Source organism: Perca flavescens, chromosome 8 (assembly GCF_004354835.1).
Source record: "Perca flavescens isolate YP-PL-M2 chromosome 8, PFLA_1.0, whole genome shotgun sequence".
Taxonomy (NCBI): domain Eukaryota; kingdom Metazoa; phylum Chordata; class Actinopteri; order Perciformes; family Percidae; genus Perca; species Perca flavescens.
The window spans coordinates 10152178-10174201 of NC_041338.1; the positions used below are offsets into that span (position 1 = coordinate 10152178).

The 22024-nt window shown below is 39.3% G+C and overlaps 1 protein-coding gene across 10 annotated transcripts in view; it reads right to left on the reverse strand.

Moving 5' to 3' along the window:
• mical2b (microtubule associated monooxygenase, calponin and LIM domain containing 2b) overlaps positions 1-22024 on the reverse strand; it is a 137369-nt gene that overhangs the window by 71373 nt on the left and 43972 nt on the right. For all 10 annotated transcript variants that reach the window (XM_028585040.1, XM_028585038.1, XM_028585035.1 and 7 more), the window contains 4 exons: positions 19730-19877; positions 10379-10578; positions 1860-1954; positions 698-766 (listed from right to left, as the gene is read on the reverse strand). In XM_028585040.1, coding sequence (XP_028440841.1) covers positions 698-766; positions 1860-1954; positions 10379-10578; positions 19730-19877 — 512 coding nt within the window. The remainder of the gene's footprint in view (positions 1-697; positions 767-1859; positions 1955-10378; positions 10579-19729; positions 19878-22024) is intronic.

Here is a 22024-nt window from a genome sequence, read left to right on the forward strand (position 1 = left end):
GAGGGAAATATAGAGGTAAGAGAGAAGGAAAGAGTAGCGGGTAGTGGGGTCAATTTGAGCCACATACTGTATCACACAGAGAAAAGTGTTACTTATGTTGTTTTGGACTTATGTCAGAAAGATAATGAGGTCCTGTTTTCACAAAAACAATGCAAGTACAAACTATGGTCAGGGTTTTTTCTGACTTAGAATGAGTCTTTGGAGGGTGACTACACACGACAGTAAGCATGATCGGTCTACGTACAGTAAAGAAAAGGAGTCTGTGTTACCTCATTTAACAGAAATCTATGCATTTTCCAGTTATTTCTGACAATTTGATAAACAAAATCTTAATTATGCTTGAGCAAATGAAACCCCAATTAACAAAATTGTTTAAAAAAAAAAAATAATATTTAAATACTACTGCTAAAATCACAGACAGAGTGCGGTACAGCCTGACTCTGGATGATAAAACTGAGGCTGCGGCTCATATTCATGTTTATGTTCTGTTTGGTAAATTGCTATTTAACACATTCAAACAGAATTTAAATTGCTATTTTTATTCTCAATTCTTATCATTTTAGTTTGGCGATTTTCCTTTGGCGTTGGCTAAAACCTCTTTGGGGTGCGCCAACAATTCCTCTATGCAGGAAAAACCCTGATGGTCCACTATTATCTTAAAACAACTGGAACATTTTAGATCTCCTGTTGAACCTACCTCTGTGAGGAAGTGGTTGCCCTTTCGCCGTCTCTTGTTAACAAAATTGTCTTCCAGCTTATTGTCATCCTGTGACAGTAGACACCACAATAAAGATTAGTTCACAGAGACTTTGATTTGTATACGTTTCCAACTGGATCATCTTCTGTGTTCAAATGAACATAGAACCACTAAGATTGTGATCAGTGTAAAAGCTGAAGCTGCGACCTAATCATACATTAAAATTCACATGAGCAGACAACAATCCCTCTAATCATTGTGCAGATTGACGGCTAGTGTTTGTAATTAGATAAAATGTTTATTACCACTTTTGGGAGTAACACATTACAAAAGTAACGCAATTATAGTAATGCATTTCTTTTTGCTGTAACGCACTAATATAAACGCATTACTAATAAAATGTTGGTAATATTATACCAGTTACGATCTGGAATTCAATGGTTGAGTTCACTGTAGAAACGGATACATTTGCGAGGGCATAAGCATACTCCCATGATTTTCAGGAGTTATTACGCTGCGTTGAAGCGAGGTGCTGTCCTGTCTCTGATCCTGTGGTCAGAGCCAGAACCAGAGACGGTACGGACAACATCTGTGTCCCAACAGTCGGCGCGAAGAGCAGAGTTTCCGAGCAACTGACAGATAACACGTCGGGAATTAACTTTTAGGCTTGCTACATTAATATCAAAACATTTTATCAGCGGTGGAAAGTAACTATACCATACTTCAATACAATTGTAAAGTACCTTTAATGGAGTATTTTCAACTTCTCCTACTTTATACTTCTACTCCACTACAATTCGGAGTCAAGTCATACTTCACTATTTATTTTATAGCTTACTTTGCAGATTCAGATTGATAATTCAAAATATGAATAATGATGTATTAAATTTGATAAAGATGAGACTGTAGATGAGACACAGTAACTAGTAATCTATCATGTATTACATTTTGGAGGTAACTTGCCCAACACTGTTTATTACAAACAATACCTTGATTTCTGTTAGGTTTAGCTTATTCTAATCAATATTTCAATGACTGAATAGTGTACTGTGGATAAATGAAAAAGGTCTTGAGGAAGGTAGGAAGAGATTTATCCTTTAATCCTCAAATGGAAGCATCAAATAAATGAGAGAGAGAGAAGAATTGAAAAATTTGCCTTTACCCTGGGTATCCTCTTCTTGGGCTGAGGCAGGTTCAGCAGTTTGTGGTTGCTTTTAGCTAGATATCCTTTACCAATCTCATGTGGTTCTCTCGAACCTGGAATACAAACATCATTATACAATCATATTAAGCTTATTTATTCATTTTCAGAACAATGTACTTCAAACTATTTAATATCACATGAAGATACAGAACACTGAAAAGTTGTTCAGTAGGATCCTTGTGAAATTAAAGCTCAAGGTTTCCCATTTTAAAACAATTGAGGACATGCTCGCAGCAGGGGGGAATAAAACACATGTCATGATAGCTTAATTATTGAGATTTAGAAATGAAACAACTTGCTGGAAAAACTGTTTAGAAGGTGTATTTTTATGTGGTGCTTGTACTCACATTTTCACTGTTTTTGATGTACACCTCTTGTCAAAAGTCCTACTGTTTACCATCAAAATATACCACACACTAGATATATGCTATGCCATGTATCAGCCTCACAGGATCAAGAGACTTGACAAGAGGCACATTTTTTCTCCTCTGAAATATTACAAGCATAACATGCTTTTTTCTTCCACAGCTGATTTGTCACCTCTATCAGCTGTCACCAAGTCCACCACTGAAACTCTAAAAGCCAAAAAGCATTGATCATAGATCCTGAAAAACTCATTTAAAGGGGTGATAGAATGATTATATAGGGTATTTTACACTGTTCCTTAAGGTCTCCTAATGGGGTATGTAACATTGGTTGGGCTGAAAATTGCCCGAATGCTATTTTATTAGGCCCTTAACTACCCTGTGAATATGGCTCTATTTGGAACAAGAGCTTTTCTTCCAAATATGGTATGCTCATGAATATTCAGAATGAGCTACGCATTGATTGGTTTGAGCAAACTACATAGAAACACATGGGAGACTCGACAGCAGGTCTCATTGCAAAGTTATACATTGTTTGTCCGTTATTAAATTCACTTCTGAGACTTTTTTAAGCAAGAAATCAAATATATAAAGCTCAAATATGGGCCGTTTTACGAAAATTGATGGCTTATTGCAAATTTGGTAAGACTGTGTGTCGGAGTTCAGCTGCCGGTGCTGCCTGTGTTGCTGCCTCGCTGCACGGCCTGCCTTCCTTTACACACCCCGGCCTGCTCTGAGCTCGATGGAGCTCCGTTACGGCTTGCAGCCCACAGCACTCGATACCCGCGCAAAGTCACCGTTTTGGGGTTAATGGACCAAACGCTGGTGCTCTGACAGAGCTCCAGGGCCTGCAGCTCCCCTCTTCCTTCTAGCTAAATGGCCCATGTGTGACAGTGATAGCGCGGTCAGCGAGCTTGTTACACCAGCAATCTCTTACAACAGTTCCAGTTAATCTTGGCTGGCTGTCAGCATAACTAGCTATATTTACAGTTTGAATTTTGTCACGCCACTTATACAACATATCTCTAAAGGTCTTATAAAGCTAACAACAGTGTCCGATTTCAAGTTAATTCATTTTTGTGAAGATTAGGGGTTTTGTTATCTATGACTGTCCCTTCAATCCTAGCTATGTGTGGCTAGCTGCAAATCACAGATAGTTAGCTTCATTTTTGGCGTAATTTCTGTATATTTACAGTTTGAATTTCATCACGCCACTTATACAACATCTCCCTAAATGTCTTATAAAGCTAACAACGGTGTCCGATTTCAAATTAATTAATTTTTGTGAACAGTGGGGGTTTTGTTAGCTGTGACTGTCCCTTCAATCCTAGCTATGTGTAGCTAGCTACAAATCACGGATAGTTAGCTTCATTTTTGGCGTAATTTCTGTATATTTACAGTTTGAATTTCATCACGCCACGTATACAACATCTCCCTAAATGTCTTATAAAGTTAACAACGGTGTCCGATTTCAAGTTAATGAATATTTGTGAATTTCAGAGGAATTCTAGGAGGAGCTAGCTCTCATTGATAGAGCTACATCCAGCCGCAGGCTCTATCAAGGAGACTCGCGGACAAGCGGCGTTTATTTCCCCAATCGTTTGTTTAAATAACTCAACACATTATAATTACACACATTAAAAGATTAACTGGAACATGTGGTAACAGATTGCTGGCGTAACAAGCTCGCTGACCGTGCTCTCACTCACACACACCGGGCATTTAGCTAGCAGGAAGAGGGGAGCTTCAGGCCCTGGAGCTCTGTCAGAGCCCCAACATTTGTAGTCCATTATCCAAAAAACGGTGACTTTGCATGGAGTGCTGTGGGCTGCCAGTCGTGACGGAGCTCCAAGTACCTCAGAGCAGGCCGGGGTGTGTGAAGGAAGGCAGGTCGGGCGGCGAGGCAGCAACACAGGCAGCACCGGCAGCTGAATTCCAACACACAGTTGGACAAAATTTGCAATTAGCCATCCATTTTCGTAAAATGGCCAATAGTTGAGCCTTACATAGTTGATTTTGTAATTTTGTAATTGAATAGCAGAGATCTGCGCAACCTAGATTCGGAAGACTACCTGATCTCAGGTCAGTTGTGTAGCCTATGTAAATGTTGGGGCGTGACCGTTCTCTTAATACACCCATGGGCTGACAAAGGTTCCGGTTTTTGGGAGGTTGACGTCAACTTTCAGCTTTGTTGGGATTCGCCCGTTTTCAGCGGCAGTTTCAAAATATGACATTTTCATAGTAAAGGGGTATCAGTGGGACTTTGAGCTTCTATGTATGTCCTATTTACCCACCGAACTGTCGTTATTCAACTATGACAGGGTAAAATCGGTTTTGCATTCTATCACCCCTTTAAGATACATAAATACACAGTAACCGTGTCAAATCCTAGTGGTGGTATATAACAGAGACACCCATTTTCACATTTCCTAAAACCAAAAGCTTTCATCTTCAGAATAATTTTGAGATGCAATAATGACATTAAAAAAAAAAGGACACAAAGGGGCTTTAAACGTCCAAATACCTGATTTGTTTGCACACAAACCACTTTCAACAAAATCCAACAACACTAATATGAATCTGAACTGAGTCAGCATGAGAACTATGGACATAAATAGAGTTATACAAATCAGTAGAAAATCAAATAATAATAATAATAATAATAATAATAATAATAATAATAATAATAATAATAATAATAATAATAATAATAATAATCAGTAATTGACCAAAATCTACTGATGCAAGTAGGGCTGTAGTGATACACTAATCTCACGATACGATATATATCACGATATTCAGCCGACGATACGATTCAATATAATTCGATACACTTACATCATTTTCTGAAAGATTTAAAGGGGACCGATTTGGTGACATCTTGTTAGTGTTCCATTTACTTGGATTTAATTAATTGAACTGAAAACATCAGTTACACAATATATGTCTCTGACTGGACAGAGAGTCTACAGCAGGGATCATCAACTACATTTTTTTCAGAATTTTTCTAAGCACTCTGGCGGCTGGACTTTCAAATAAAAGAAAATAAAATTCATTTATACCTAATACGCCTATTCTTTTTCACTTTCTTACTGAAATAAAACTTTTTTTTTTTTTTTTCATGTATTAGTGTGAGCAAACTCCTAAAAAAACATGGAAACTCCCTAATGATAACTGTCTCTTTAACTAGAAAAAAATCTCAGACTAGGAAGCAGTTCACTGAGGAGTGATGGTTAAAGTCTGTGATTATGGAAACATTATTGTAGTATGCAGCGTCCTGATTGGTGGAAAATGCTTGCAGAAAGAAAGGCTGTTGTCAGGTAAACATGTCACTGTCAAAGAGGCTGAAGCAAAAAGTTGAAGTGGAAAAGCCAAAAGCCCAGCTTTAATGATGAATGGACTGATAAGCAGGCTATGCACTCGTCATGTATGCCTCATTTGCAATTAAACGATGTTGTTGCAAAATAATACAACCATCATCATCATCATCACTGAACATAACGATCGCGTCATTCACGTGCATATTAAGTAGCTCCAGATTGTCCGCTCTAGCGGAGGGTTTGGTTTGTTCAGCCAGCAGTGAGGTTTACAAGAATTTGTCAAAATTTCAAGATTCCCGGCAACCTAAGATAAACTGTTAGACTAAAAACCGACAGCTTTTGTTTCAGCTTGTTTGTAAAAATTCACTATTTGCAGAGTAGAGCTGTGTTTGCGTAAAACAGCGCGGTGGACTGAGCAGATTGAAATATCGCTTTCTACATGTTGATGCCTGTCTACACAGGTGAGTGCATTGATAAGTATTGACTTTCTACTCACGAAGGTTTAATTGTAGCTTGTTTACAGAAAAGAGACCAGCGTGAGTTCATCTGCCCCAGCGGCCGTTGGTAACTCTGTATCGTTCCCAGTCAGGTGCTGCGTGTTTTAACCTTTAACGCACACACACATCTCGGCTCATGCTGTGTGTGTGTGTTTTAACGCACACACATCTCGGCTCAGCCGTGTGTGTGGACCTCGATTATCGCTGTAGGCTACAGAATCCCGGCATGTGAATAGAGATGTAAATACAGGGGGCTGGGTTTTTGCTCTAAATGCTTGAAATGATAAATAACAGAACACATTTTTTCCTCTCTCCAAAAATATGAGTAAACATGAACAACTCCCTCTAAAGTCCAAAAACTAGAGTGCTAAAACTCAAATTTGTGATGTCATCATAGAATATCGGAAGTTGTTCCTTAGACAATGAGTTGGGAAAAGTGTTATAATACTGAGTACACAAATAACATAAATACAACGACATGTATAACCCGTTTATGAGGCTTGTCCCGGTTAGGATCATATTCGGGATATGGGGTTTACATGAGAAAATCGGGTTATTCATTCTCCCCTACATGATAAATACTAGTAACCCGGTTACTGATAAGTGCATTTTCGCAGGCGCCGTGTTGTTAACAAAAACAATATTAATCCCTTAATTTACTTATACTTAACGTTAATGCTAATTTCTTCTTCATTCAACAGCTGTTTGCTATGTTTTGCTATGTTTCTTCATCTCCCCAGAAGTAGGACATATCACTTCCACCATTGTTTGTAATTCTGAGATAAGGTGTATACTGTACATGCAACAGCATCTCGTTTTTTTTTGGGGTAGTTCAGGTAGCACATTCGGTTAGAGCTGAGCAATATGAAGAAAATCAAATTTTACAATATTTTTGACCGGCTACCTCGATAGCGATATTGTGGCGATAACTTAGGTTTGACAATTGGTGCTTTCAAAAAATGTTTACACAATGAAATTGTCGTTAAATAATCATTAATAATGTGGATATAATGTGTATATATAATAATAATACTAAGTGTGTAAAGGCAAAGAATAGAACAGCTAGAACAGTCTGGTAAATTCAGAAACTTTACTGTAGCCTTTAATACCAGGAAAAGACAACACTTGTGTCATTTCACATCAATGTTACAATATCCCAAATTTAAGAGGATATCTAGCCTCCTATATCGATATAATATCAATATATTGCCCAACCCTATATTTGGGTTTCTCATAAACAGGATAAGGGCTTATCCAGGTTTCTGAAAATGGGATAAACGGAATACTGCAATAATCAGATCATAAACGGGTTATTCATGTTCATGTAAACACACTCGCTAATAGCACCCAGGGAAATGTTCTAAGTACAGTACAGGCCAAAAGTTTGGACACACCTTCTCATTCAATGAGTTTTCTTTATTTTCATGACTATTTACATTGTAGATTCTCACTGAAGGCATCAAAACTATGAATGAACAAATATGGAATTATGTACTTAAAAAAGTGTGAAATAACTGAAAACATGTCTTATATTTTAGATTCCTCAAAGTAGCCACCCTTTGCTTTTTTGATAGCGCTGCAAACCCTTGGTGTTCTCTCAATGAGCTTCATGAGGTAGTCACCTGAAAATGGTTTTCACTTCACAGGTGTGCCTTGTCAGGGTTAATTAGTGGAATTTTTTTCCCTTATTAATGGAATAAAGAATTCACAGCGGCCCATTGGTTAATTTTCTTTATTGGCATTGGCCTGACCCACTCAAATCCAGGAACCCTCTTCCCCACTCCGGGCCGCAAATTTACGAATCCCACTATGGCCACGCCTCCCGGCCCTGACACACAAGCTGTAATAGCTATGCTGGAAGTTTAGTATCCAAGTAAAAATGGACAAACGACCACTAAAGTGCAAGGGAGGTGCAGAGAAATTACAGGAGAAAAAGATTAAGAATCTACAGGCGGATTCCTCAAAAATTTCAGACACGTCTGGGGCTGTAGTAGCTGCTTCAATATCAGCATTACCTGAAGCCGAGGAGGAGGAGAGGTGGCTGGCTATACAAGAAGCAGAAACAGCATCATGACAGGGAAGAATAATAATAATTTATACTTTATTAATCCCGCAAGGGGAAATTCCAATGTTTTCACTCTGTTGAGTCCAAATTTGAGATCTTTGTTCCAACCGCCGTGTCTTTGTGCGACGCAGAAAAGGTGAACAGATGGATTCTACGTGCCTTGTTCCCACCGTGAAGCATGGAGGAGGAGGTGTGATTGTGTGGGGACAATGTTGGGGATTTATTCAAAATTGAAGGCATACTGAACCAGCATGGCTACCACAGCATCCTGCAACGACATGCCATCCCATCCGGTTTGCGTTTAGTTGGACCATCATTTATTTTTCAACAGGACAATGACCCCAAATACACCTCCAGGCTGTGTAAGGGCTATTTGACCAAGAAGGAGAGTGATTGAGTGCTGCGCCAGATGACCTGGCCTCCACAGTCACTGGACCTGAACCCAATCGAGATGGTTTGGGGTGAGCTGGACCGCAGAGTGAAGGCAAAAGGGCCAACAAGTGCCAAGCATCTCTGGGAACTCCTTCAAGACTGTTGGAAAACCATTTCAGGTGACTACCTCTTGAAGCTCATCAAGAGAATGCCAAGAGTGTGCAAAGCAGTAATCAGAGCAAAGGGTGGATACTTTGAAGAAACTAGAATATAAGACATGTTTTCAGTTATTTCACACTTTTTTGTTAAGTACAAAATTCCACATGTGTTCATTCATAGTTTTGATGCCTTCAGTGAGAATCTACAATGTAAGCATTGGTGGGTGGGTCTGCGGCACCCACCCATGCTCTGCAGTGCCACGTTACATCCCGCAACGCCCTGCTGTGATGTTCATACGCATAGAGTAGTCAGGATCCGGTACTGGAGACTGCACTACTCAGTATGACACGATGTGCCCTGCTATAACTTCCATGACTACCTCAAAGTTACTGTTCCATTATCTCTAATGTGACTATTATTTGCCACTGTTCATCACACCCCCAACCGGCCCTGTCAGACACCGCCTACCAAGAGTCTGGGTCTGCCGAGGTTTCTTCCTAATAGGGAGTTTTTCCTCGCCACGGTTGCTACAGCCACTGATAATGCTTGCTCTTGAAGGAATTACTGTAATTGTTGGGGTTTTGGAACTTATAGAGTGTGGTCTAGACCTACTCTATCTGTAAAGTGTCTCGAGATAACTCTTGTTATGATTTGATACTATAAATAAAATTGAATTGAAATAGTCATGAAAATTAAGGAAACACACTGAATGAGAAGGTGTGTCCAAACTTTTGGCCTGTACTGTATAGGAGTACATTTTCTGTTTCAGAACTAAGAACAATAGCAATTGCATAAAGCTCAATTGGTATGAAAAAGAAAACAAACATCTCTGGGTCCATATTGGTGGGTCATTGGGTCTCCTATTGTCTATGGGAGACCTTAATGAATATAACTTGATAAAATCACAAGTTTGAGACTTACTTCTCTGGTTTCTGGCGAAAGTAGCTCATGTTATACACAAATATTGATTGAACTTTCGTAGGCCATAGAAATAACGTATTGGAATTCTTAATTTAGGTGGTTTTCCTCTTTAAGATCCTAAAATGTCTGCAAGTAAACTCTCAGCAAATGAACTGTGAAAATGGATCACTGAAGTTATACAGTATTAGTTCCCCAGCCTTTCAGAGGTGTGGATTCCTCCATGGTGAAAGCAGTGTGGGGGACAACAGTCAGCCGCAGGACATTAACATTAAAGCACTAGAAGTGAAACGTGGCTGAAGCTGGAGCTTACAGCAGCGGTGTGACCAGCTGAGAGCCTTCAGAGTTAAGCAGACATAGCACTCATACCAGTCATGGCTCTGGCAGGGAATAACCTTACCACGGTTGTGTAATATGCAACTCTAGCTCACTTGAGTGCCAGCAGAAGATTACCATTACCTAGACTGACCTTTTTAACAATAAAACTTTTCTAAAGGTATGCCTTTTACTATTGAAAAATTAAAACTTCAATAAAACTATGTAGCTATTATTCTATTCCACAATGATTATTACTTCTCCCTATTACCATCACCCTCCCATATATATTTACATTTACTTTAGATTTAGTTTTTGACTTTAAATATCATTTATACTAGAGTTTAACTCCTTACTTAATCCATTATTTTGACATAACACTTAGTATATGGTATATGCTTAAGGGTTCAAATAAGTTGATCAGCATGTTTTGATTTTCTGTGACAGAAGTGGGAAGGAGCCTGACCGTTTTTGTTTTCTGGGGAGTTCCAGAAGGCCTCATAGAATTTAGAGAGGTAGAGAACCATCAACAGCTTGTCTGGTTCAGCCTCTGCAGCCATCTCGTTCCCTCTCGTCACTGGCTGGATGCCAAACTCTTGCTCGGCCAAGTCAAACGCCAACTGGTTATTCCTCGCCATGTCCTCCTCGTTAAGAGAGTCATAGTCACTGAGGAAAAACAATAGTGAGGGGAAGTTAGTGTGTGAGTTTATATTGTTTCTTCTAACAAACATGTTATTTCTAGCGCTAGCAAGAGAGAAAGATGGTGAGTTGAGATTATGAAAAGGGGATACTGCTTTATCTCATTTTTATGAACTAGTGTTTTTTCATTCAGTAAGTGATGGAGAAGAGTTAAAGATAAAACAATGCCATGCAGAATTATTGATGGATGGTAACAGTAACATAAAAATGCACCATAGGCCTTGCAAACGTTACGAGAGGAAGGAAATGCATTACACGTTTGTATGCCTCAGGAATTCACACAATGTTCTGGAAGATATACGTAAACAGGAAAAATACAATATATGATTTCCATTTAAGAGGAATAAGGAAATAGAAAAAAAACTACAGAAGTAAGAGTTGGTCTGTTCTGTAGTGTTGTGCAATATGGTTCTGTGAAAAAGACCATCACTTTGAGTAGACTGGACTTTCTCTCTCTCTCGAGACTAGTAACGCATCAGCATGCAGTAAGATCATGCTCAGCATCTCGGCTTGGACACAGCGGCCTCGAGTGAGAGAGAAAGGCGTTAACGTGAAACGCTCTTATACTTTCCTTTTCTATGGTGCTAAAACACAGTCTCATAAGTATTTGCAACTTGTAAAACACAATGCACAAATGAATGCAGAGTGATTCGTATCCGTAAATCTGTGTTGTATCTGTGCCTCTAATTTGTGACTTGTAAAACACAATGTAGAAATGTATGCAGAGCGATTTGTATCTGCAAACACAATTCACAAATGAATGCAGAGCGATATGTATCTGGCAACACAATTCACAAATGAATGTAGAGCAATTTGTTTCCGCAAATGCGTATCTGTGTCCGTGCGCCTAATTTGTAAATGAACATAGTATTTTTCAATGTAAATATATTTGTAAATCTCCTATTTGTGTGGGTACTTTGAGTTTTTCCGCGCCGTTGTTGTCACAAACAATAAGTGACGATCCTAGCGCTCTCCAGTAGATGGCGGTAATGCAACGCTTATGGATGCCAACTGCTGTTAAACTACATGAAGACTATGAAGAAGCCTTGTCAAATGTTTCAGAGACGGTTGGCAGAATCAGAGCCCGTTTACAGAGAGCCTGTTCACTCCCTATTAAGCCCCATTGTACCAAATTTGGTTGCAGTTCCACCAGAGTTCCACTGGGGGTGATCGCGGGCGAGTGCATAATGAATGGCAGTCTGTGGAGCTAGACAGCTAAATTTGTCTCTTTCGCCCGATTGTCGTTGAGAAATCTCAGATTTGATTGTAGTTTTTGCAAGTTCAACATGGATTATAGGTGGAAAGTTGAGAGCCTACATTACCAGTTGACACATCTTCAGTAGAAAAGAAACCCTTTAGGCTGGTGGACGACATGATTTGGACAGTTAACATCTGCTACTCTGTGCATTATGTATACACACTTTATATTTCCATTTCATTGACTATGAATAAAGTGCTTTATTTCTAAGCAGGGTTTGGTCATTTTTAAGTTTAGTAGTAAGTCACGTTAAGTGTTCTATAACATGTTTTTTCACAAAGACTGTTCTTGCATGGTTTATGCAGGTGATATGTCTGATTAAATGTACGTAGAAGGGTCAAACACTAAGCCCATTTAACATCCCGACTATAAATATGTAATCCTTTAAAACAGGTAATAGTCACCATAGTTTACAGTTAAACTTTATTGTTTAGACAGATGACAATATGAATAAAACATTTTCAAGTATTTTGAAAGGGTATTAAATCTAATCTGCAGCTTGAAAAACATTTCACAGCATAAATATGACAATAACTGACAAAAACTTAAAAGTGATCTTTGAAGATCTCAAACGGAAACAAGGGTCCCTTTCACACAGCCTGATCAATGCCTATGGACACAGTACAGTCCTCACAGTAGCTGTTGATACTTTAGTTACTGAGCAGTTGAGAAGTATGACACCTTGTCGAGCAATAACTTCCTCCTGATGGTTTCTCATACTGTGAGGAGAGTCTGGTGGGTCCAAGTACACCTCATCAGTGGTCAGTCAAATCTGTAAAACACGGCAGATTCAGTGTTAAATTAAACTAGGCTATCATTTTTTTTTAATCACGGTGTACTACTGCACATAAATGTAATCTTGAATAAAGGAGCAGCATGTATTTAACCCGGCAATTACTGTACTAATAAACATGGTTACAATATGTCGAGCAAATGTTAAATTGAAATTCTTTTTAACTTGCAACATCATCTATTCATTTCTTAGATCAGCTAGTTTCATATGATACCAAATATATTCACTAGTTTTACAACTGGGCCCACTAACAGTTTAAGCAGCGCTTAATAATATTTCAGACCAATTCCATACAAAGACCAGGCAAAGCCCATGTTACAGGGCTGACTTTAATGAGCTAAGTTAGCATCGCTGTTCAAGCTGTACAAGAAAGTAAACGTTAGCATGCTCCAAAATGTAGCAAACTGTCACTAACCGCTATAACAACATAAAGCAAATTGCAAATGCACAGCAACAATGACGCTGAAAATATAAATGTCATTTATTTGACGAAAAAGTCCTAATAATATCAACTTACCCGGAAGAACGTCAAGAAGACTCTGCCAACCGTGTCTGAAACATTTGACAATGCTTCTTCATAGTCTTCATGTAGTTAACAGCAGTTGGCATCCATAAGTGTTGCATTACCGCCATCTACTGGAGAGCGCTAGGATCAACGGCGTGGAAAAACAGTCTCAAAAGTACCCACACAAATAGGAGATTTACAAATATATTTATATTGAAAAATACTAAGTTAATTTACAAATGATGAAACAAATTAGACGCACAGATACACAGTTGCGGATACAAATCGCTCTGCATTCCCTTGTGCATTGTGTTTCACAAGTAGGGTTGGGTATCGAACCCTGTACTTTTACTGGTACCGAGTCGGTATTACCGAGTATTGGTTCACGTAAAATCAAATGGTGCCAAATTTCGGTACCTGAGCGCAAGCTTATCTGTATATCTTATTCGTCGGCTCTGCAGTTTAGTTGAAGTCACAGTGAGTCACGGCAATGCCGATAAAGCGGTTGCAAGTGTGGTTACAGTTTTTCAAAACTTCACGCAGATTAATAATATTAATGGCGAGCCGAAAGCAGTCGCAGTGCTGTAGATGTTGCACTTCCTCTGACACAAGCAGGCACAACGGTGGTTTCTGTGCCTTGGTGACTGACTGACACACTGAGGTTGTAAGGCAAGTCAACTTTATTTCTACAGCACCTTTCAGCAACAAGGCAATTCAAAGTGCTTTACATGAAACATTAAATAGCAATTAAAAACAGTCATGATGAAAATAAAACAGGCTAAAAAAGAATAATATACAAATACAAGAATATAAGTTACAGTGAGTAAGAAATTAATAATTATTAGGGCCGGGACTCAATTAAAAAAATTAATCTAATTAATTAGGGGCTTTGTAATTAATTAATCGCATTTTAATTGCATAAATATTTGACCTGAGAACAGTGAGAAGTAATTTCTTTCACATGGATTTTTAGTATACCATTGAATAATGACTGAATACATAAGCTTAAGCAACAAAATAGTTTATTTTTGATCAACCAAGTCCAGCAGACCAGTGCAATTTTTGCCATTAAGTGTAGCAATAGCATATTTAGAAATATAGTACATTTCAGAAATTCAGGTAGCCTATAGGTAGGTAGACCTTCTGTAAACTATTTTTTTTTTTAAGTAAAACACAATACTTTCAAGTACATTCAGAACATTGGAAACCCTGAACTTCCTTTTCATTTTCATAAAGTCATGAACGCTAGTTGGTGCTCCAGTATAATCGGTCCGCCGAAACTCATCCAGTGAGAAACGTCCCGCGGTGCAAAAATAAGTGTGATTAAAATGCGTAAAAAATGTTTAATGTGTTATTTTTTGTGTAATTAATTAATTAACGCGTTAAAGTCTGTAATTAATTAATCTTAATTAACGCGTTAAAGTCCCGGCTCTAATAATTATTCAATTTAATAGGTTGTAGAGACAGGTTTGGGAGGAGAGAGGGAGGAGTTTTATTTTTATTTTTGTTTAATTTTTTTAGAGTGTAAAATATTCTAAATAAATAACAATGTTCTAAGTAAATAGGATAAATAGTTTTGGAATTATTTTTACAACTGAAATAATTTTGTTGTAATTACTGAGGGAAAGTACCGAAAAAAAGAGTGTTTTTGACAGCATGGTACACATTAAAGCTGCTGTAGGTAAGATTGTGAAGAGCCAGGACTTTGCTAACAAATTTGAACATCGACAACTTCTCAGTCCCTCCCCCCTTTCTGCTGCAGCCCAAACCGTCTCCTAAGCCCCTCCCACACAAGGGAGTTTGACAGAAATGCCGGCATGTCAGACAGACAACATTTTCAATAACTAAACACTAACACAATGTTAACTTTACTCACCAACAGTAAAACGATGCTAACTAGCAGGCTAGCGTTAGCCATTTCAGCATCATATCAGACCGACCACTGTGCAAACGTTACTATCATCCTCACCAACGTAGCTTTGTGGACTTTTGACTACTAATAACCAAGTGAAAGATAAATCATTCATGGTAATTATGTTACCTGTCGAGAAGAATGTGGCTACGTCTGCATCGTTCTTCAGATCTTTAAAATCCCGGAGCTCGCGCCACCTCTGAAAAGCCATTTCTCCACCGGAGTTTTGGGAAACTTTTCTGCAGCTCGTGCGCGGGGAGGGGAAAGCGCTATATATGCGTGTACGTGCCTGAGCAGTGATTGACAGGCAGATAGACACCCCCTGTGGCCCTGATTGGAGAAAATCAACCGGGAGCGGTGGGATTTTGCCAATCGCAGTACAGGCTGTAGGTGGTGCAAGAGGAGCTGGATTTTTTTTTAATTACATAATTCATGTAGTTCTACTGGAACATAGGGTCAGTTTCAGCAAATGTGACAGAAAGTAAATTTTATAAGACTTACCTACTGCATCTTTAACTACGGCATTACTATACGTGTCCTATGTAAGTTGAGATCATATCGAAGAGAGAAATTGACATTTACCTCACACAATATTGAACAGCTCCCATACTTTTCGCCTTTTTGGTTCACGGGGGGACTTGTGAAATCTTTTGCCGCTTCCCTGTCTTTCATTGCAGCCAAACGTGAAACAGCTCGGCATTTTTTCAGTGATTTATGTCATTTGTTTAAAATAATTTATTACATTTTTCCACTTTTCCCTGCACTATGTCAATTTGAATCGGATGAATCTTGGTATCCAACATGGAGTCCACGAAACACGTGACCACCTCGGAACCAATTGCATAACGGGATAGCTCAAAACATTCAATTCCCTAGTTGGCCACTCTCTCTATATAAAAGGGCACTAGGTAATACTGTCTGTATACAGAGGACATTTAAATGTATGTCTGATTGTTTCTATGTTAACTGTTAGCCCATATGCCCATAACTAGCAAGGATTTAGATATACAGATTAACTGAATGCTGTGTATTTAATTTGGGATTTAATGTTAATGATTTATTTGTAACTTCAGTCTTTCCCACACAGACTATTGTGTGGCGGTCCGCCTCACTATCAACACCGGCCGCCGCACATTGCGTTTCGTTATAATTTTTTTTTAAACGCTATTTAAAATACGTTCTTCTGCATTTCCTTTCCCTGCTCTCCTCCATCTCTCTGTCACTTGTGTCTCGCTCACATACACACACAGAGCTCCTCCCACCGTGCAGTGTTGGGTTTTTTTAAGCCCCCAAATGTCACCTCCCAGGCACCGCGGCAATGGTTATGTTTAAGGTTACGGAGAGGGTTAGTGCTGTAAGGCAAAGTTGGAGGCTTAACACACCATCAACCACTGTGCACACAGCGTCTGTCTCCATCAAGGAGAGAAGATGGCTGGCGAAATTCACAAGTTGACAAAAAGATTGGTATCTATCTCGTGAACACCTTTAAACAATCACAATTACCGACCTGACTCTTAGCAAACAAGCGATTGTGCCCGCTTTAGAAAGTTAACTAGTGGCAAGTTTGCGGTAAAATGCAGTTGGGTTGTCGAGGTCAAAACACTATGTAGCAGCTGTGAATCAAATAAACGTATTATAAATAATGTTACGTCATTTTACTCTTACACTGAATGTTTGCTGCTTCAATCCAGATGAGTATTGAAAGTATTTTCCGCGACTGAAAAAGGCACGTGCTGAGGATGAGGACCAGCCTGAACTGGAGGTATCAGTCTGAAACAGAGCTCAACAGTCACAGCCACCAGTGTAATTAGTTATGTTATTAATTTGTTTTACAGTATTTTCAGGCTTCAACCAGTGAAAGACAGGGGAGAGAAAGATATAGATTCGTAAAGGCCTTTTTATAGTTGTGCGTCGGCTCCACGCAGAGCTCTCGCCGTAGCCTTAAAAAGTGGCCTGCTGTTTATACTTGTGCACTGGTGTGTGCGTCGAGCCACATGCGTGTGTGTGTGTGTGTGGGGAGTGTGTGGTAGAGAGAAGTGAGAGAGTGCCGGCGATTACCTTCGGAGCGCGGAGTGAGTAGCGACTCTAGAGTCATAGTAGAGAAACAAAGTGTCTCCTCTGGGTTTACTGACCACAGTGGGAAATATGTAGCAGGAAAAGTTAACCCTCTCCTTGATTTCATGTTTATTTTAGGAGAACCAGGAAATGAGTCGGGGGAATTGCAACACTACCAAACCACGGCCGAGCGACGTGCTAGCCGTGACGTGTAGTTACATTTTTCGAGAGGTGCACATCAGGCTATGGCGTAGGGTCCGGCGCAGGGTCGCTATCTCCACGTAGCCACGCTGTAGATTTAACGCAGAAGCATAAATGGCACTCAAGGCTAAATCAACACTATACGTGTCCGTTTTAAATGCTGCTGACCCCGTTTCAGTTTGAAATCTCTAGGTTTGAGTTGTAATCTGAACGGGCAGAAAAAGAGACCTTTGTCAACAATGACACAGACACCCATGTTTGCTCCCTGACTGGGTTTTATCAGTGTCATGTCATGCCCCTATAATGTGATCCTTTTCCGGAAGAAAACAAACCACATCAGCCTTGACTACTGGTGTAAAAATGTAACATGGATAACTATTTACAGCCATTTCTAACCTTGTTGTCCATGTTAGCAGCTGTTGGGCAGTCAAATTCTGAATATGCTACTACTGCCAACATGTGCAGAAGACAAGCTATTATTTGAGCAATTTGCTATGATTCCTGTGTACAGCAGAATTACAGGTGTTGTGCCAAGTTCTGCATCCTTGCCGAGAATTGCATCCACAAAAGGAAAAATAATATTTAAGGCAAAGTACTTTTAAAAAACTATGTAAACTTCTTCTTTGATGATACCGGATCTGAAGTCTATAACTTTAGATTGTTGTAGTCATCAATGTTTTATTAGACTCTGTAGCCTACCAGTAGCAGCATTTCCTTGCTGCCTGTGAGGTGGATGCAATTTTCAGCAGCGATGAGTGTTAAGGGACATGCATTATTCAGCAGAAATGATTGTTGTTGCCCGAGTGGATGCAGTTCTTGGCAGGGATGTAAACCTCGGTAAAACCCATGCCCAGTGTACGTGAATGGTCTGCGTTTTGTGTTAACAGACAATGCTAAAATAAAAAAAAAATAAAAGACTTTAAAATAAAACTTAGTAGTGTGGATGTAGCCTAAGCTTTGTCAGCCTCAACTATCCTTTGAGGTGAAGGCTACTCGATCTTAACAAGCTAAGACTTTGCATATAAGCTGTTAATGTTAGCATATTTACCATTTTAACATAGCAACACTTATCTAAGATTTTTAGTTTGCATACATTTAGCATGGTAAAAGGCTAATATTAAGCATGTAAGCATGTATGTACTTTATGTAGTAGTCTAGTAGTAAAGCTGAGGGATCACCAAATGACTAGAATTCCTTCTCTGGGGAACAGAGTGTGTCAGACTGGTTAGATTAACACCAACTATGCAAAGATCATCCCTATACAAGTACAGTGTGTGTGGAATCACAGCTACCTGCTATGACAAGGATTAAGATGATGTGTCTTTGAGCCCTCCTCAAATAAATGATGTCATTCCAACCAATCACTCTGACACTTTTATTTGCTTTCTCAGTTGTGTGTGAGCGGACTGAACAAAAAAGGTCAGAGTGTTGACTGCAGTGTTGTGCCTGAACGTGTCCATTGAACGATAGTTCATGAACTCATTCATATTTTGGGCGAACGTGAACTGAACGTACTGTATTACTGCCTGATGAACATTACTGTGAACTCGTTCATTCTGGTGTCTGAACGGCATGCTCTCTCAGTTTAACTTCGTTCAATAGGCTGCCGGATTTCTATAAAGCCTTCCAGGCCAAAACCCGGCTAAAACACACCGTAAACAGGTCTTAGTATGTAGCAGAAAAAACACCCAATCTGGCAACACCAGCTACCAGTGTCGCACTGCCACATGCGTCACCAAAACAAAAAGCAGCATGGAGGGCGACGAAGCAGCAAGGAGGCATCGTATGATCATTTAAACAAATTTTATGACAAGGTTGATGAGGATGGGAAAAATCTTACGTTTCTGTGCAAACTTTGCCCGCCGGCTTTCAAAAAGAAAAACCGCACTTCAGTCACATCAACAGTAACCATGAAACGGCACATTGGACTGAAGCACCATATGGAAAAAAAAACTATGAACTAGTTCATTTTTGGAACTGCGAACTTAGTTCAAAATTTCAAAGTATGAACTATGACCTGAACTAAGTTATTTTAAAATTTGTGAACTGAACTTTGAACTATAGTTCATGTAGAAAGTGAACTTTCCCAACACTGGTTGACTATACGATAGCCTGTTATTGAATGAGATTAAATTCACCTCAATCACTTGGATGAATATCTTGATCTCAAGGATATTTCCTGAATAAATAAAGCTTAATTAACTGACTGAGAACTGACTGTCTACACACTACTTTAAAATAGAAAGATTAATTTTGTCCTGCTCATTCATATTATTAAGCTGCTCAGTTCAAAGACAGCCAGTTTGGACAGCTCAGACTCTTCACAGGCCGAACGAAAAAAAAATGTCATGCATTTCCTGACTAGATTGTGTGTGCTTTTGTGCGTGTTCTTACATGAGCTCAGGCCTCTGGTGGTGTATGAGAGCGCAGAAGGCAAGACCGTTCCTCCAGGAAGATGTAAGGTTGATGACGTCAACCCCTCTGTAGCCCTGAGTCTGCTTCTGACACCAGGTCAACAGCCGGCCAGGATGCACCTCAGACTCTACATGAGACAATGGAGTCAACAATTTCACCAAGGTCCTGTCAAGCTGGTGTACAGTAAGTTTGACATACAGCATTGATTCCATGATACAAGAAAACACTGCATTTGAACACCAGAGACTTTTTGCACATTTTCCCGGTTCCTTTTCAACATCACACCAAAACTCTGTCAGTGACTTTTCAACATGTGCCATCTTAAGCCCACCGACAGCAGACAAATTCATCACATTTTCCTGCAGTCTTACAGGAAGGCTGCTGCTACTGCTTTCATTCAAAATAAATGGGTTCCTCACCCAGTCAAGTTTAGTTGACTTTGATTCAATATCCTGGAAGTACTGGTTGAAATCGATGTCGAGTTTGGACAGATGTGCTTTAACAATTTTCAGCACTGCACTTCTGTCAACATTTGTGGTGGCTAAATGGGCATCAAGCAGTGGGAAAAAGCTCACATTTCAATCTGAATTAAATTAATCACCTTGACTGCATCATCCAAAAGATCATTTAACTCAGGGCTCATTCTCTTGCAGGCGAGCACCTCCCAGTGAATAATACAGTGCATCCACTTTATGTCGGGGTTTACCTTCTTCACACGCCCAAGACTCCCCATTGCTGCCGTGTCCTCGGTACATATGTAACTGCAGGATTTCCATTCCAGATTGTGGTCTTTAAAAAAGATGTCTATAATCTGAAAAATTTCTTCGCCAATTGTTTTTCCTGTGAGCTTCATACAAAACAAAATGTACTTGTTAATGTCCGACAGGTCTTTATAACGTAAAAATGCAAGGAGTTGAGCCTCTCCACTTACATCTGTCATTTCATCCAACTGTAAAGCGAACTGACCTGCTTGTTTCATTTTATCCACCACTTGTCCAACAATATTATTGGACATATCATCAATTCAACGGGACACTGTGTTGTTTGATAATAGAACTGTCTTGAGTATGTCGGCTGCTTTTTTGTCAAGCAGAGTTTCAGCCAAAACAATCACAGGAGAATGAGGTCTTCAGTGATAGAATGCAGCTTTTTAGTTTTAGCCACAAGTAGTGATACAGCGTAAGACGCCTCCAGTACTTCGCTTGATACACTTGTCGCTTTCTTCAGTCAGTCCCTCCAGGATATTGCAGCCTTTTTTTGAAATTTTTTGCAGCCCAAAATGCCTGATTTTGCAGCAGCTTTTGTAAAAAATTGCAATAGAAGTTGCAATGTCTATTGTATTTTTGTTGCAATGAAGGAAGGGTTTATAGCTTGTTCTGCTGCCCCCAAGTGGCCTAAAAAAAAATCTATTAATGCTGCTTTAATTTATGACTAAACAATGACTTGTTCCTCTCAGGGAGAAACCTCCCATCATATGAACGACAACTGTATCAGCCCTATACTGTTTGTCAGTCTAACCCATAGACTGTTACTGTCGATGGTCTAACCTTGCTGATGCAGAGTAGAGCATGTCTGTGAGAGGCATCATGTTCGACCCTCATGTGTATGGGTGTAATGGTATCCAACTGTATTGTCTGTGACAGTGTGTCAGCCTGTGACTGAATTAGGGCTAAAGTTTCCCCTCAGTGGGGGCTGGACAGGCATTACCTAAGATGTTAACCTTTTTTCTCGAGTAAACTTGATTCTTTATTCATTGACTGGCTGACTCAGTGTTGATTATTTTTTATTTACAGTAGCTAAAGTGTCTTAAATTTCCCTTATAAAAGTCGTATCAACGAAAGCTTTCATGCAGTGTTAATGGGGCTGTTGTGGATCTCATTTTAGTGGTTGCTCATAGGATAATCAGATTACCATTGCAACATAACAGGGAGCTTTGAAAGTAGAATACAGTCCCATCTGAGTAGTTGGCAGCAATCCTGTCACTACTTTGTCTAAAGATATTTGATGCTTCTACTGTATAGTCTGTTATTATAGCAGCATGAACACAAACCATACCATCCCTATAATCAAATTATATTAAAGGTTTTAGAGACTGTCAGGTTGCATTTTGGTGAGATTCCAGTTGCAGTCGTGTGTAAAACTAGTCACTGACTAACTAATCTCTATAAACAGAAACACAAACATACTTTGTGAGTAATGTTAAAGCTTTAGTGCATAACTTTTTGATATTTATGAACGGCCGTTACATTCAAGCCGTTGCCAAATAAGTTGCTA